This window comes from Esox lucius, chromosome 6 (genome assembly GCF_011004845.1).
Source record: "Esox lucius isolate fEsoLuc1 chromosome 6, fEsoLuc1.pri, whole genome shotgun sequence".
NCBI lineage: Eukaryota > Metazoa > Chordata > Actinopteri > Esociformes > Esocidae > Esox > Esox lucius.
In genome coordinates, this window is record NC_047574.1 from 6,800,213 (window position 1) to 6,819,030 (window position 18,818).

General features: G+C 42.2%; 1 protein-coding gene across 1 annotated transcript; it reads right to left on the reverse strand.

The window, feature by feature from the left end:
- Nucleotides 1-1,145: 1,145 nt before the first annotated feature.
- On the reverse strand, nt 1,146-16,658 carry gpr26 (G protein-coupled receptor 26). Its single transcript, XM_010869056.4, has 3 exons — nt 15,081-16,658; nt 13,886-13,999; nt 1,146-5,185 (listed from the first exon to the last, which is right to left on the reverse strand). The coding sequence occupies exons 1-3, from the start codon at nt 15,746-15,748 to the stop codon at nt 4,939-4,941; spliced, it is 1,029 nt and encodes a 342-aa protein (XP_010867358.2). The 5' UTR covers nt 15,749-16,658; the 3' UTR covers nt 1,146-4,938.
- Nucleotides 16,659-18,818: the final 2,160 nt, after the last annotated feature.

Below are 18,818 nucleotides of genomic sequence, written 5' to 3' on the forward strand. Positions count from 1 at the left end.
GCTAAGATAATACAGTTGGATTTGTTAAAGTTTAACTTCTTTTCTATAGTCTGGGCTATGTTAAGTAAAGCATTTTAGCCTTTTGTAGCGAGATCCAATGTCAGGAGCCCAATGTCCAAACAGACTAGCGTTATGGTAGAAGATATCTTAAAGTGTTCAAATGAAACAGGTCTTCTGTTTGTGAAAGCTAAGTCCACAGCACATATCATAAGCCTAGATAATCAATGGATCAGAACTTTTATATTTTAAATATACAAATCCCCACTGAGCACCTACATCTGCCCACAGCTAGAGTCCTGATTGCTTGTTTAGCCCAGCTGGCCTCACCCTTAAACCCTAATGTTTAGAACAGATAAAAAAAACCTGTAGTCCCTAAGGCCTTAAACTATGCTCTGAACATACACACACACACACACCTCAAGGCAATCTCAGATACCTGTGGTGCAAAGCACTATTTGGGAATAACATTAATTTACTGCCGGGGCTTCTTTATGTTAAGCAACCACACACACACACACACACACACACACACAGACTCTAACATCAACACACATCCACGGTCACACACAAACGCACGTATACACACTCTCAAACGCCAGTGCAGTGGTTCCATTAGCACCAGCGCAGAGCTTTGTTTACGATAGCGTTCCTGGGGGATCAGAGTGTTTGCAGGTGGGCCCAGACAATACAACTCCAATCTCCAGGTGTTACAACCAGCCCGGTCCCTGTTTCCCTGGTCTCCGACGCAAAGACTTATTCCTGCATATGAAAGATGGATTAAACTGGGTCTGTGAGGACAAATTGCTTAAACACAATTAGAATATGAATATTATCTAACCTGCCCTGAAGCTTGGGGGTGGCAGGTGGCAGACAATACAACTCTTCATTATTATGATATACTTTATTATCCTGAGGGGATGGAATAATAAGCATGTGTTTCCTGCTTAAAGCCGCGGCCCTTTCAACCCGCTGGGAATCGGCCCGACCTCTGTTCCCCCCATCCCAGGTTGATCTGTGGTTATCCCTGTCTTCCCTATTGCCTTTTTGTAGGCTTGGCAATAACTTGGAATCACTCCGACTTGGAACACAATCTAGGGAAATTTGGAACAGTGGTGTTCTTTAATGATCATCATTCCAGTCATCACTGTGGCAACGTCACCTTCATTATTATCAACCTCCTCATCATCATCATCATCATCATCATCATCATCATTGTAATAATATTCCCCGTAACCATCGCCCGTTCTCACCGCCATTCTAATTGTCTCGGTTATTATGCCTGTATGTTCCAAAAACAATGTAATAAGTTCAGATGTGTATAATACTACGACACAATGGTGAACATACAGCCCACTCAATTTAGTGTAAACTACTTATCAACACTGTAAAACCCTCTGAAACGCTCACAGTTAGTGTAGCAAATCAAACAAAAATAGTTTTTTACACACTTTTAACAATCTAAATCTTTCTGTAGGTATATATATATATATATATATATGTATATATATATTACTGTATTAAATGTTCCAGAACTCTACAGTAATATCACAATACTAACACATTTACAGATTCATCATTTAAGTGAAAGGTAATTTTACTCAATCGTCAGGGCAAAACATCAGCAAATGATCCACCCATTGATGAATAAGCAATATGGGGACCGCGTTCAGCAGTGTTTCCAACACTGTTTCCTGGAGATCTAAGACCATAGCATTACACAAATAAAAGTATTCCTGTAGAAAACTAAGGTTAAATTCAATTGAATAGCATTGTAGTATATTTACCCAGTTGTTCTTTTGCCAATGTTCAGTTTAACTCAGACAGGTCTTGGTTAGGGTATAAAAACCTACAACTACTACCAGGGGGAACCCCCTCACAGCAATGCTATAACATTTTAGAATTAAAAATGTGTGGGCATAGGATGAATATTTTAAATAAACACTGCATAAACATTGCTATGATTTACTCCTAAACTTGATTAATATGAATTAATAAGACAATGACAGACTATCTCTCAGTTCATTTTATGATGATATCAATCTCTATATATAATTATTAATGTTATACTAAAATGTATACATATTAATATATAACATGAAAGTATAATATTATATTATAGAAATGATCCCATCAGTAAATGTAAGGCATTAAAATGTGTCTTGACTGAATTTCATCTACAGTACAGTACTCTGCAAGCCATCAAACAACCAGCTCACCCACTTCATTAAGGATAATTATTTAAAAAAATAAATATATAAATCATACATAATATTAAATATAACGATTATATTGAAATTTTTACCCCTGATGAAGACACTTTGTACTTGTCTGCATGGTAAAATTGGAAATCATTCTGACCATTATGTGTCACATTTTACAGTGTCAGAGCATTTGATGACAACACAATTTTCAAGACAGAAATATATACGCATGTGTATTCTACACATCAACAGAAATGTTCAACAATATTTGACCATAAATGTATCATCCAATTAGATTATATATTTATTCGGTCAGGTCTCTTTCTAAATTTTGAATAGTTATATAATGCATGATATTTAAAAAAAAAAAAAAAAAATACTATTGTAATTTTGGCTTACCAGACAGTACATTCCAGGACTTAAAAGTATATTCACTTGGCACTGTGCATCTTCCCCATTTAAAAAATACCACTCTTAGCACTTTGTGGATGTGTCGCTCCAAATACTAAAGTGATTCATGTGATGAGTACCTGAAGCAACTTAAGTTTCACCTTCCAGTTAATCATACAATTAGCCCACGGTGATCAGGTAGATAAGTATCCACTCCCAGCTAGTCAGGATTAATCAGAAACAGGTAGGTGTTTACCATATTATACTTCTTTACTATTAATATCTTGTTATGATCTAATGTTCAATGCAAAAACAAACACAATTTGAAATATTCACTAAACAAACATTATGCTTTACAAGTGAACCTTAAATTCCCATCAGTCGAAGTAGTCTTGATGTTCAATCAAAGCTCTCTGATGCAGAGTTGCTCAGTTCTGATACAGAAAACAATAGCAACAAATAAAGTATGTAGAATATGATTCCTCAGTGGAATTAGCGGTGATAGCATTGTGTCAGTCAATAAGCAATAAGCTATGGGCTGAAATGGACTCAGGATGACCCATTTACTGAAGCTTGTCTAAGGAAAGGGGGAGACAGGGTATAAGATTGTAGATTGTTATTTCCATCCATGTGTCGGTAGAGGCTTTGTCAAACTAAATCACATTAATACAACCAAATTTTGTGCTAAAGAAGTTAAAATATTTTAGGGAATGTTTACATCATCCATTTTTACCCATAACTAATTTATTATTTCCATCATTGATAATATAGAAATATTTGATTAACTTCTCTATTAAAAAGGGATAATGTATGATTCTGGCATTTAAGCCTTTTCTCAACTTACCCGGAATTAGCTGAACACATTAACTATTCTTAATACTGGATGTCTACAGGTAAACTAGCCCAGCTGATTGCTTCTGTACCTCTTGACTTTGTGTCATTGTGTTAACTTTGTGTTATTGGGTTGACTGTGTTAACACTGGCTAACAACTACCTCTAACTTCTTTTACACTGTTGAGACATAAAAATGGTATCCACACATTCATCTGACTAGTTAAGTTTAAAAACATCACCCTTGCCAGAATCTCACAGTACCCCTTTAAGTTTAGGATAGATTTGTGAGACATGCTTTTTGCTTTGATGTTTCTCATTAACAGCGAGCAAGATGGAAGTAACATTGTCAGTTGATAAACAATAAGCAGTGAGTTGACTTCCTCAGGGTAATACCATGACTAAACCCTTGGGACTGGCAAATGGGCTAAGCGCTAATACATTTTCTGTCAAACAATCACATTGTTCCAACCATATATCACTTGCCGTGAGTACTATAGAAGACAAACAACTAATTGCTCCCATCACCTGGCTTTCTAGATGGAAGACCAGGGAAAGGAAAGACACACACTCCTTAACACGGCTGAGATAAGCTCTTCTGATTGGAAGCTAGGGCAAGTCAAGCTCTGTCGCTTCCGTTACACCTGAACAGCCTGTCACAACACTTCCCACCTACCAGTCCCATACTGTATGGGTTTTCTCATTTGAAGGACAAATCCTAACGGTACCACTAAATCAACAGAATTCAACTATATCAAGGGCAGAATACATTAGCCCCCAGGTAATCAAGCTTCACTTTCAGGATAACCAGCCTTACTTCCAGGACAAATAGCCTAGGTTTTCCTAACATGATCTAACTGTAATTATACAGTCTTCCCCTACTGCGCCTCGTTGGATTGAGCTACAGTAACAGCTACATTTAGTGCTACATGTTAACACCACAACACTCAGGTATTTCCCCCATGCCAAGCTACTTTACCCCATTTACGGACCCCATACAACCAAACCTAGTGTACACACCAAAACATAAGAGTACAACTACCTCTCATTCCAAATGTACTCCAAGTGCCAGAAAGACATATGAAGGTAATATAAATGAGTACTTAAAGCTGTGAATCTGAGAATGGCTAGTGTGTCATAACCAACTAACAAACCCCCCCCTCTAGTCAACAGGATCACCATGAGCTCATTTGCCTTGGTGACAGTAAGTCTCCCTTAGTGCTCTGAGCGTATCTGCCTCCGTATGTTGGATAACCTCAGAAATCCACTATAATATACCCCGAAATCCCACACATGACATCCTGTATTATTCAGGACGTGAGCAATACAACCAAGTTGAAGTTGTAACAGATTCACAGGGATAAGCCACAGTCACATGGCCTGGCCTGGTTGTTTTTTTTCCAACAAGGTAGCCTCTTTTCCGTGGAAGACGAGAGCTTTGAGCTCCGTCCTTCTCATCTTCCGTTGACACCACACACAGAGTATTAACGATTAGACAACGACACCAGCCCCCTCCTCACTCCGCTGCGGCCTGGACGGTGTTGTTCCTCACTCTGGTTTCGTGGTCGTGGTGGCCTCGTCCAGACGCATTGAGGGAGCTGGGCTTCAGCAGCCTGTTCAGAACGTCTCGGCACGTCTTCCTGTACTGGTTACGAAGCAGGGAGTACACAAAGGGGTCACAAGCCGCCTTACTGTAGGCCAAACACTTGGAGAGGATTCCCCAGCGATGGTCAATAGGCACGGACGGAAATAGCTCCACGATCCTACCAGCAGAGGATGAGAGGATGAGGCAGGTAGAGGAAAGGGGGGGGGGGGTGAGGAGAAAGACAGAGAGAGGGATGTAAATACTAGGCTTTAGGAATGCCTAAAGGAAAGTCAGATGTCAAGAACAGTCAGACCAAATTTTCTCCATCAACAGCAGCATGACAGTGACACATTCAAATGTCCTCACAAAACTAATTCTCTCAGTCAGCAGCAGTATGACAGTGACACATTTAAATGTCCTCACAAAACTAATTCTCTCAGTCAGCAGCAGTATGACAGTGACACATTTAAATGTCCTCACAAAACTTACAGAGACGCCATCACAGCTGGACTTGCAGTTATTTTATTAATAATTACATAACACACGTTATCAACATTCCAGATAATGCACATACAGGAAAGGTCAAAGTGATGCAGTTAATAAAACATCTAGTAGGAAGTGTTTATTAAACAGGAAACAGTCCAGAAATAACAACACATAAAATTACATCCAACGTATAAATACACAATATATAGCCTAAAATGCTAACATGAACACCATATATACTACCTATTAATAAAATACACTGAACAGAATAGTGTCTTTGTGTTAATTCAAAGACCCAGACAGGCGCCAGATTAATTTTCTTTTTTTTATCTGCTTTTATTGGCCACTTGGGTTACACGGGTTGGCAGGGAATTCCATTTTGTCAGCACCAACTAGGGCAGGGCACCTCCCCGCTTCCACCCTGGACTTGGGGACTGATAGGAGACCTCTGGTTTAACGCCTGGGTGTGGTGCTGGTGTCAGGACAGTGTACTAACTGCATGAACAAACTGCTCTGAAGCCTAAAAACACCCACAACCTGCACAAAGACACACAGAGATGTGGTCACGCTTTCCTCCACCCTGGACAATCGCCCTCTAGGTATTTTATTAAGCTCTGTAAGCACTGCTTGTTTCTGGACCCACTGTCCTTCTTCGATGCACTAAACCACAAACTGGTCCGTATTACAGGGTGGTAAAAACAAAGGCTTGTAGAACTTGAACCGGTGCATCGGCTCAACGCGGTTGGTCCACTTCGCATTAGCTTGCTGTTAGGTAACTATGCAGGTTGACCGAGCACACATTCTGATTTACAGCAACGACCTGGGAACTGTCAAATCAATGACATAACATTGTATTTATTCAAAGACAGACCGGCTAGGCACCCAAAGCAGGCTGATTCATTGGCAGTTTGAAACATTAAAGATACTTTGCTGTTCCTGGTTAGCAGAATGACTTTGGCTTCAATCCAGGTCTTGGGGCTTTCCTGTAGGCTTAGATTTAAAACATGCCAAATAATCTTGGCAATATTTTCTGATATTATCTCCAGTAATTTACCATCAAGAATGTCAGTACCAGATGGTTTGTCCTGATTTATGAATATACAAGAATTTGTTAACTGTATATTCACTGATTTTGCATAATTCAGACCTTGTGCTTGTCTCTCATCATTTGGTCATTTATGCGTGAATATGACTGTTTCCGCGATGTTTGACATGTCATGCCAAGATGTCTAAACAAAATAGTTATTAAAGTGGTTGGCAATATCATACCAAATGGTTTTCTTATGAATGAGCCATCTGCCTCAATGAAGCGTTTGGACAACATTTCATGTATGTTTTCTGCTGTTATTCTTTTCACCACTAATCTTTTGTTTCATAACTGAGATTAGATATGCATCTACAATATGTCTACATTATTGTTCCTTCCTGTTGTTCTGAAAAGCCAACAGCACAGTAAGGTGCCCAGGTACTGCATAAACCCAATTAACCTACTAGATAAACTGGAGCCTAGTGTCAAAATTGAAAGTGTCCATACAGTTTTTTTTCTCTAACCCAATTTATTCAGTTGATTTATGAGTCTGTGTTCAAACCACTCTGAGATTCCCTCTCTTTGGGAACATCCTCCAGCGCGGCAGAATTTTCCAGAACAGAAAGGAAGGTGAAGGCCAGTGGGAAAAGAAAACGAACAAACAACAACAAAGTCAGCAACCACAATCCAATTAATCTGAGTTATTTTTTGATATACAGTCCCTTTCAGTATATATCCAGACCCCTTTAATTTCTCTACATTTTGTTGTGTTACAGACTTAATTTATAATTGATTACATTGATATTTTTTGCAATCAATCTAAAACCCCTTAGAAATTTGTACCAATTCACTGGGGACAAAAAATAAATATCTCATCTATAAGTATTCAGACACTTTATTCAGTACTTTGTAGGAGGCCCATTGGCAAGCCACCAGAGCTTCAAGTCTCCTTGAATATGCCTTTACAAGCTACCACCTGGGTTTGAGCAGTTTCTCCCATTACTCCTTTTAAATCCTGTCAAGCACTGTCAGATTGGATTGGGAGACTTGGTGAACTGCGGTCTTAACAGATGTTCAATGGAGTTCATTTCCAGGTTTTGGCAGGCCAATCAAGGATATTCATAGACCTATCCCAAAGCCACTTGAGCTTTGTCTTGGCTGTGTGCTTTGTGTTGTTGTTGGGCTGAAAGATGAATCTTCACCCACGTCTGTCCTGTGCACTCAGGTTTTCTTCAAAGACCATTGTATTTTACTCCATTCATCCTTTCCTTAATCCTGACCCATCTCCCAGGAACTTCTGCTGAGAAGAACCCCCAAAACATGATTCCCCATGCTTCACCGTAGGGATGGTAGTAGCCACGTGAGGACTGTTTTCGCCAGACAAAGCGCTTGGCTTTCAGGCCTAACAGATTAAGGTTTCGTCGGACCAGAGAATCTTTTGCTCTCAGATTCCTTCAGGCGGCATGTCTATCTAGACACTCTAACATCAAGGCCTGATTGATGGAGTGCTGCAGAGATGGTTGTTCTTCTGGCAGGTTCTTCCATCTCCGCAGAGAAACCGTGAAGCTCCCTCCTAGACTGTTTGGCCAGTTCTAAGAGCATTGGTAGTTCCAAACTTATTCCACTTATGATCAGGGTGTCCACTGTGCTCCTGGAAATGTTCAATAATCAAGCATTTTTCTAGAATCTTCCCGCGATCTATGCCTCGACATGATTCTATCACGGAGGTATACAGAGATCCATTCTACTTCAGTGCTTGGATTTTGCTCTGTCATGCACTGTGAAGTAGACTTTATATAGACAGTTACACTGTGAATTAGACCTTATATCAAAATGGCTGTTGGATATGCTGGCAATGGAGGGTCCTAGCGGTTTACTAATGTCGAACCACATCGAAGTCACAAGCTGACAGCGCCACTTAATGATTATCAACACTAACGTTAATTTATTGTCCGAATAATAATGATTTTAATCACGTGAAAAGGGATTCCATTATCCGACTTGTATTTGGTTTTGTTTGCTGCACAGGTTGTTGCACACATGGGGTATAAGCATAACATGGTGTTAAGTGGCTTGACCTTTCAGACCTGATCCAGGTAGGAGGGCAGATGTATTGGGACGTCATATATTATTCCCACCACCGCTTTATATCTATGGCTGAGACTTTAGCTATCCCCTGATTTTCTGTCTAAATCCTAAATTACCCCTTACACTCCACTCTACGATTACACCCTCACACGCGTCATTTGCACACGTCCCCCAAAGCTGAGAGAGAAAATATCATTGACAGTGTAGAGGCAAACTAGACCCAGTAGCAGCCTATTCCTGTGAGTCTGCCGTGATGAATCCTTCGCTAGCAAAGTGGAAACCAGCAAGGCACCACCTTATTTTGAGTTTGAGCATTTTCACACAAAATAATGTGTTTCATTACAACACACTCATATGTTACATCCGCAAGAAAGCAAAAGCCACCATCCTAAATGACAGTTGTCCTGAAAGACGTACATCTGCAGCCATAAAGCGCTTTGACAGACTGGGTTGTCATGGTTCACATCAACATCATCATCCCTGACGCATTCCAATTCGCAAACCACCACAAGGGATCCAAAGACGAAGCAATCTCAATGACATGCCACAGCGCCCTCTCCAACCAGGACAAAATCAATATCCATGTGAGAGTGCTGTTCATCGACTAGTCAAGACCATAGTGCCCTGCAAGTTCATTACCAAGCTCAGGACACCGAGACTGAACACCTCCCTCTTCAACTGGACCCTGGGACTGAACACCTCCCTCTTCAACTGGACCCTGCAACTGAACACCTCCCTCTTTAACTGGACCCTGGGACTAAACACCTCCCTCTTCAACTGGACCCTGGGACTGAACTCCTCCATCTGTAACTAGACCCTGGGACTGAACACCTCCCTCTTTAACAGGACCCTGGGACTGAACACCTCCCTCTTTAACAGGACCCTGGGACTGAACACCTCCCTCTTTAACAGGACCCTGGGACTGAACACCTCCCTCTTTAACAGGATCCTGGACTTCCTGGGAGTGGGTAACAACACACATATAGTGAGAAATTCAACACAATATAAAACAATCTTGTGACAGTAATTAAAGCAGGTTGTGCTTGTTTTTGACACATCTGAGTAAAAATGTTTGGTGGCACAGAATCCCCCACCTAAAGATTTATTTTTCTCTGGCATATTCTAAAAGTAGTTGGCTGAGTGGGCTTATACAATCTCAAAATGTCAGGCACTGGTGAAGTAAAAGTGCGAGACCCTTACTACGATTACAGAGCGGAGAGAACAATCAGCCAGGCGTAATAACAAGCCGGGCACAAAACGAGCACAGACACGCATCAAAAACATCAGGCCTTACGCAGAGGCCTGTCACCAGCAGCTGTCCACTGAAAAGACCTGGAGCAGCCTGGGGTTAGGTAACCTACTTTACTGAAGGTAAATGCTTTAATCAAACCCCCGGAATCTAAGCAAATTATAATTATTGAGAGACCGTTAGAAGACGGCAACATTTTACATTTCTGTGGATTGCTTTGAAGGCAATTATTTTAGTTTTAATTGTGGCAGCTGTTATTTACGTTAGTCACATGTCATTTACAGTATAAGCATGTTCATTCAAATGCTAACATGTTTCTCGCATGGCTAACATGTCAATTATTAAGTCACACGTCACACAGATTGCCTAGATCCTGGTTAGAGCATCAGACCAGTAATCAAAAGGTAGCTGGATTGAATCTAAGAATGAAGAGTCTGTCATTCTGTCCAAGAGCAAGACAGTTAATCCTCATTGCTCCCCTGGTGCCCAATGAGGTAGCATCTAATTTGGATGGGTTGGGCAAAAGCAGAAGATGGGCATAAGCAGAAGATGTAGTTGATTGACTAAAATAATGCAATCTCTTAATCATTTACTTACAACAATAATAAGGTAGATTAGACTTATTCATTACTGTTCCAGCCCGAGTATTTACTCTTCATACTATGTCCACAGACATATAATAGTACTCATCCGACTGCATCTTGTGCACGCTTATTAAGAGCTGTGAATCTGCAGATGATATGATATCCAAGATCAGTCCAAAACAGCACCCTATCATCTACATAGTGCCCTGAGACCCATGGGACTTGTTCAAAAGAAATGCACACTTGTAGGGAATGGGACACCATAGGGGACTTAGATACAGTATCATCTAGGGTTTCACGGCTCTTTAGAACAGGATGTTAAAGATTGATAAAGTACAGTGCATTATTATGTGGCAGAAAGCAGAGAGGAAATACTGCGAACAGCAGCAGAGGCGTGATACCCTATCACTTATCACAAGGTCAGACCATCTCCTCTCAGCCCTGTACACAGAATTAGAGCCAGACGAGGAGGAGGAAGAGTAGGAAACATCCAGTACCAACATGGTCCCTCTACCCCAGACACCAACCCTACCTCTACCCCCAGTCACTAACCCTACCTCTACCCCCAGACACTAACCCTACCTCTTCCCCCAGACACTAACCCTACCTCATCCCCCAGACACCAACCCTACCTCTACCCCCAGTCACTAACCCTACCTCTACCCCCAGACACTAACCCTACCTCTTCCCCCAGACACTAACCCTACCTCATCCCCCAGACACTAACCCTACCTCTTCCCCCAGACACTAACCCTACCTCATCCCCCAGACACTAACCCTACCTCATCCCCCAGACACTAACCCTACCTCTTCCCCCAGACACTAACCCTACCTCATCCCCCAGACACTAACCCTACCTCTTCCCCCAGACACCAACCCTACCTCTACCCCCAGACACTAACCCTACCTCTACCCCCAGACACTAACCCTACCTCATTCCCCAGACACTAACCCTACCTCATTCCCCAGACACTAACCCTACCTCATCCCCCAGACACTAACCCTACCTCTTCCCCCAGACACTAACCCTACCTCTTCCCCCAGACACCAACCCTACCTCTACCCCCAGACACTAACCCTACCTCTACCCCCAGACACTAACCCTACCTCTACCCCCAGACACTAACCCTACCTCATCCCCCAGACACTAACCCTACCTCATTCCCCAGACACTAACCCTACCTCATCCCCCATACACTAACCCTACCTCTTCCCCCAGACACTAACCCTACCTCATCCCCCAGACACTAACCCTACCTCATCCCCCAGACACTAACCCTACATCTACCCCCAGACACTAACCCTACCTCATCCCCCAGACACTAACCCTACCTCTTCCCCCAGACACTCATTTAGTAGATGCCTTCATCCAAACTGACAGTCAAACAATTTATGTACAGGTGGTGCTAAAAATCTAACCCAGAAACGTCCTGTTGAGCTACAGTGAACAGTGAGCCAGCTGTTGGGATACAGGCAATGCTTGACTCGGGCTGAAGTTGTCTGGAGAGCTGTTCCAGCACGACTTTTGAAGAAACGCGTATGTTCCCGGTTCAAAGAGGGCCATGACATCCCTGCTTAATGGGCCGATGCCAAAATATACAGCTCGTGCTCTACCACCATACCAAGTCAAGTGCTAGCTATGAGTCAGTGTTAAAGATACTGTCCCACTCTCTCTCTCTCTGTCCAGTGACCTGGCTCTCCTCGCTGCACTTGTTGCTGATTTATTCTCATATACTTTGACTTATGTCGACTTTACCATGTACATAGATGCACAATAGACTGTATTAGTGTGAACAACAAATATTACAATACTACTGGACACTTAGTGGACGCCCGGCATTAGAGAGGCAAAGCACACAATAAACGTGCCACTTGTAAAATTTCCCACCGGTGGAATCTGTGTTATGATGTAGTACTCTAAATGTATTGTGAAGGTATGTTTCATTGAGAGTTAAATGTGCCTAGATATGGAGGACAATAGGAACATTTGTGTCTGGATCCCTTCACTCCCAGTAGGTCGTGCTCTGATAACCTCAGGAATGTGAAATGTTTACATTGACCATCTGGCATGGGAGTTCGAGTTGCAGTCTGTGCCAGGTAGACACGCCCTTCATTGTATATATCAGCTAGTAGCCAGCTTTACAGTGCGAAAATTTTGGAACGTTCACTGAAAAGGACAACTGCTGCATTATTCCAATAAATGCTAAATTTATTTTCTCTTGTGATTTGTGTGGGTATTGTTTAATCACTATACGTAACCGCTAAATTCTAACATACTGAACCCTGACCAACATGTCTACCTTTTTGAAGTGTAGCAGATCCACTAACCTTTCACTAATCTGTCTCCACAATCTCCTCTCCTGGTAATCATATATTGTATGAGCCAAAGACTTCTCTACTGTGGGTATCATATATTGTATGAGCCAAAGTCTTCTCTACCGTGGTAATCATGAATTGTATGGGCCAAAGACTTCTCTACTGTGGTAATCATATATTGTATGGGCCAAATAATTCTCTGTCAAGGTATTCATGTATCGTATGGGCCAAAGACTTCCCTGCTGTGGTAATCATGTATTGTATGGGCCAAAGAATTCTCTGCTGTGGTAATCAGGTATCGTATGGGCCAAAGACTTCCCTGCTGTGGTAATCTTGTATTGTATGGGCCAAAGATTTCCCTGCTGTGGTAATCATGTATCGTATGGGCCAAAGTCTTCCCTGCCGTGGTAATCATGTATTGTTTGGGACAAAGATTTCCCTGCTGTGGTAATCATGTATCGTATGGGCCAAAGTCTTCCCTGCCGTGGTAATCATGTATTGTTTGGGACAAAGATTTCCCTGCTGTGGTAATCATGTATCGTATGGGCCAAAGATTTCCCTGCTGTGGTAATCATGTATCGTATGGGCCAAAGACTTCTCTGCCGTAGTAATCCTCTGTCTCAACTCTCTCCCTCAAACACTTTTGTATTATCAATCACTTTCCTCTACTTCCCTTTTTATATCTCAGTCTCTCATCTTTTCCTCATTTTTCTTTTGTTCTGTGTCTCTCATTCTCTCTATTGCTACTCTCCAGACAATGCAGTGTTACTAATGCAGTTACTTACAGAACTCACACCAAGATGGCCACCATCATCAGCAAATTCCGGAGCAATGAAGAGCTACAAGGCTAGCAACTCTAGAGATCACATTTCAATAAAATGTGTTGGATAAAGCCCTTTGTTGCAGTTACAGTTAAAGCTGCTTCACAGATAACCAGCCTAAAACCACAAAGCCAAGGCATAAGCAAAGTGGCTAGAAGAACTATGAATAAATCTATAGAGGAACCAGGCTTAGCATGATAGTAGTGAAGCATGGTAGTCTAACTAGTGTCAATTGTGTGGTGATAACGTGGGGCCCAAGCAGATCATGAACATGCCGCTCTCTCTCTTTCTCTTTCTCTCAACTCACCTGGTGATGACATATGGGGCAAAGCAGACCATGAACGTGCCGATGAAAGTACTGATTTTCCTGGTGGCTCTCTGTCGTCTTCTCTTCTGTTCCTCCAAACAGCGCTCTCGAACACTGATCAGGAAAACACGGTACCACTTTATTTGACATTGTGATGTTGACTGTACTTTATTTTGTCTGTTGTACTGACCTCGCCTATACTGTACTGGTGTATTGTATTGTACTGGTCTGTACTATACTGCACTGGTCACTACTGTACCGGACTCTATTATACTTCTGTCTACTGTACTGGTCTCTATTATACCGGTAACTAGTACAGTGGTCTCTACTGCACTATTGTCATTCAATTTTACAGTACTGGTCTCTACTATACTGTATTGTTTTTTTACTATACTCTACTGGTTAATATTGTACTGCATTGCTATCTACCATACTGGTCTACTGATCTCTAATGTCACTGGTCTCTATTTAACTGGTCAACTGTAGTGGTCTCAATTATACTGGTCTTTACTCTAGTGTAATAATAACAATTGCTATCATACATATTTTCAACGATGTTCAATTTCTTCCATTTAAGTAATGTGAGGACATGCCCTATGCTAAATAGAAAACATGCTTCATCCCATAAAGCCCTGTTTAAACAATGTGCACTTTAAGTGTTAGGGTGTCATTTAGGACACAACCAGAGCTCTACACAGTATTTTCTGTGACATGGCCCATAATGGGATGCCTTTATCAAAGCCAAGGTTGTTAACAATGCCAGGTTACTGCAGGCATACACAGCTATTGTTGAGTCAGTCCATTGCTGTAGGGCTGTCTTTGTAGGGGAAGATTCATTGTAGCTTGTCACATGAAAGTCTACAGGAGAAACCAGGAGCACAGCTGGACTGAGTAGGCGTGCTGGCCAATGGGGAAATTGGTTAGATCTATTCCGAAAGTCATGGACATTCATTTCTGCCTAATGTGATGAAAGTAATCGTATCCGTGCATGACAAGACCAGTGGAAACATTTATATGGTGGTACACTGCAACAGCTAAGAGCAATGGCCTACTTGTGTTAGGATGTACTAGAATATAATATAATTAAGTATGTTAAATACATGTCTATTTTAGTTTAAACAAAGATTATAAAAGTACACAAGTTGGAGCAAGGTACACAGAAGAAAATACAGCACATTAACCTCTTTTTTCTTACCTTGGGTGAATGTCCACCAGCAACACTAAAGTTTGCATTGTGATTACGTCTATCCGTTTACAGTGGAACCTAGCCACTTTCAGCACTTTGAGATATGTCACACACAGTACAACGAAAGACAGTAGAAAGGTGAGGGAGTGAAAAAACACAGTGAATATAACAAACTGGGTCCGACTGTTCTCCATCACGTCGGAAAGAGTGCACGACGCGTAAAGTTGATGGTATCCCACCCATGAGAGACAAGCCGCCACCGTCGAAAAGGACATGGAATGGACCCACGTGTATCCCAGCACGAGAGCAGCATCTCTGTGGCGCATTCTAGAATGGTACCTCAGCGGGAAGACTACTGCGATCCACCTGTCAATGCTTAGAGCCGCCATACTCAACATCGAGTTGGTCGTTAAAAATGTCTCAAAAAAGCCGACCAACTGGCAGAAAGCGTCACCTCCCGGCTGACCCTTGTTGACGAGCCCCACCAGAGTCAGGGGCATGTTGGAAACAGTCAGCAACAAGTTGCAGAAGGTGAGGTTGAGGGTGAACACCCCAGGCACTTGTTTCCTGATCTCTGGGTTGTACAGAAAGCAAATCAGCACCACGACGTTGGACAGCAACGATACTATTATAATCACTACCACCAAGACAGAGAGAAATACCTCCGCAGTGTCCATGGTGTGTTGCCTGTCCAAGTCAGTTATAATTCCCAATTTTGGTAATGCTCATATCCAGATCCAGCCACCTTATGTGGTTGTAGAATAAAAGCATGGTGTTAGCCGTAGGATTCACCCATAACCATATCAGGGTTTCCGGTCACTCTATACTCCTCTCTCGTGGAGCTCGACCGCGGCTTCTCGCCTACACGTCATTGCCTTCAGACTTCACCGGCACAAGCCAGCGGAAGGGATGAGGACGGGGATGTCCAACAAGCTTCAAGGATTCCACCGTAATGACACTGGTCCCCAGGATGCGCGGGAGGAATCTAACGTAATGAGACAGGCCGCTTGGATGCGTGGGAGGAAAGCGAACAAGTAAGCTCCCCGATCTACTACAAAGTGCAAAGAAACAACTGCTGTCAAACGTGCGGTGCTGTGCCACTGTCTGTGCCTCTGCAGTGATGTCTTCTATGATACTGCGCTCTCTACTCCCCGCGCTTTCTCACAACCGAATAGGCTGCTTGTACGAGGTCGGCGACGAATGAAATTATTAGTTTGCTCTTAATTAGTTGTTTAATTTCAACGGACATATTATTTAGATTAATCAAAACTAAACCCTTTAAGTGAAATATGTATCCCCCTCAGGCAGTGTTTAGTATTTAATACGATCCCCACATCTCTCACTGGGAACCACAAAGGGTTAAAACATTCAGCAAAACAAAACAATGTGTATTTTACATATTAACACATTTCAATTAGGCTACATTATACTACTCAATAGTAATGGCATTACTCAAAAACATGTTTGTCTGTGTGTGTGATTGTGTGTGTTTGCCGCGCAGTGCATGTTTTGTGAGTTAGGCTACTGTATAGATGCTAGTCAGTCCGGTGTCAACACTTTGGAGGAGGATAGATACATGTGGACATTTTTCAATATAGTGTCAGTATATGACCATATTAACAGAATATAGTGAGTATCGTATAGGGGATGGTCTGAATTATGCAAATGAATATAGGCATTCTGGAGGTTGTGTTGCATAACTATCAAAAATTTAACACACACTTCTGGACCAGCAGCCTACTAATTTAGCCCCAAAACAGAGCTTCCAACGGTATTCCAACTTGTTTAGTCGGTGACCGCATTTTTTCTGCGACAATATCTCTGGACTTCGCTCCCCTCTCCATCCCAAGCATCACTTAAAAATGGATAAATATAGAAATGTTATTTATTATTTAATTACTCTTCAAAGGGGAAATGTTCTGTGCTGATCCGGCATATAGCCTACACCTGCTATGGGGCACGGCCTCAGTGATAGGCACATCTTCCGGAGAAAAGAAGAATGAATGCACTCAATGCACCAAGATAGCGATGACAATGTTTTACAAACAACGAATTACAATGAAAATCTATGGGGGAAAAACATCTTCTCAGCCGCTGAAATTTAAGAACACTGACAAAGGTATAATAGTTGAACGCGTCGAATATCACTTTGTCCCGGCGTCCCGCATTTGAATCTTCCTCACCCACTTTCGGTGCCGGTATTGCTGCTCCTGTCCCCTGTAGAATTCCTCTTCAGTGCACCCCTTTTTCTCCTTTCAGCCAGTAACGAAGTGCAGAAAGAGCTGCAAAATCTGGGTCGTTACAAATCAGCTGGGCTAGATGAACTGAACCCATTTATTCGGGAGTCGTTTGGTCTATTAACTCTGCTTATGTCCTCTGCCTGCAAAACAACTAATTATAAGCAGCTGAAACTGCGCAGGACAAGAAAGCGGCCGCTGTCATTTTACTATTTCAACTGATTTACCAGCTAGAACTTTTACTGGCTCATGTTATATATTTACATTTCTCATTCTTGCCCTGTCTGTGTAAGAATGTCAGATGAAATGTAAACAATAGGTCATTTTAGACATAGAGTAACTGACCACAATGATTTGTATTGCACACAGTGATTTGTCTGGCATTAAACAGTTTGTCTTGCACTCTGCCTCTGCAACTTTTTTTCAAATTCCCACTTCACAGTCCAGAGCTTCCACACTGACCTACCCATTTAAAGTGTTTAGTTGTGAGCTCAAAGGGACAGTGAGTTCCTCCGACTGTTATCACAGAATGCGAGTCAGGCTGCAGGTGTCTCTGAAGGTAATAACGTCTCTGTGAGGAATTGGGACCCCTCAGGTCTTATCAGGGGAGTGGTTCTCTCAAGGTTGAGGAAGAAGGGCTTATTCTGTGTCTTATGTCAACAACACTGTGGTAATGGTTCAGATCATCATCTAGTTTAACCCTATACGGACTGACGATCTGTCTACTGAAACTCTACACTTAAGCTGCTGTATTCGTATTATGTTTGATTCCTGTTACCAGTTATGGCAACGCATATTGTGACGCAAAACTTGCTTTGAACAGAAATTAAAAAGGATGTTCGTTTTTAAGAATAGCCTTTAACCATACTTTTTTCCCATCTTTTTTGTTTGCTTTCTTTGGCATCTGTGATATCTGCTTTGATTTGGTCAATAAAGCTCACATGACCTTCTATCATTATTAACAACCTCTTTGGGAGGAGGGGGGTTGCTTTGTGGTCTGCTTTCCAACAACACGTTTTTGGCCATTATCTAGTCTGTTACTCTGTTTTTTTGTCGGTCTTGTTCAGGGGAAGGAGCCCACGACCAGAGGGGCTTGGGAGAAGGGAGTGAAAGTGTGTGGGAGTGAGTTGAGAGGAGATTGGGTGAGGGTTGGTCTGTGGGAGTGAGTAGAGGGGAGATTGGGTGAGGCTTGGTCTGTGGGAGTGAGTAGAGGGGAGATTGGGTGAGGGTGCTCCTGCACATCCACTCCCTGACCCAGATGAAGGGATGTCTAGCAAACATTTTGGTTTAAGATTATCTTCCTTCATGTGTTTCCTACTAGTAGGCTGTTGGCTTGCAGGAGGAGTTGTTTTAAAGTGTGTTAGTGTTGCTGTAGAGGGCCAGCGCTCTCCTGAGACAGTTAGTTCCTTACGGAGTAGTAAATATAGCTTCAAGGCTTGTATCCTCCTGACTTACTAACTAGGATAGAGGAGGCCCCACAGGGCAGGCCCCTACACTCACCCACTCACAC

Bases quoted from the DNA above. Each gene is read 5' to 3' on its own strand.
- gpr26 (XM_010869056.4), bottom strand. From the start codon at position 15,748: ATGGACACTGCGGAGGTATTTCTCTCTGTCTTGGTGGTAGTGATTATA. The intron at 14,000-15,080 runs GTAAGAAAAAAG...TTTCCTGATCAG, and splicing joins CTGGTGGACATTCACCCAAG to TGTTCGAGAGCGCTGTTTGG. The intron at 5,186-13,885 runs GTGAGTTGAGAG...CTCTGCTGGTAG, and splicing joins GCCCCATATGTCATCACCAG to GATCGTGGAGCTATTTCCGT.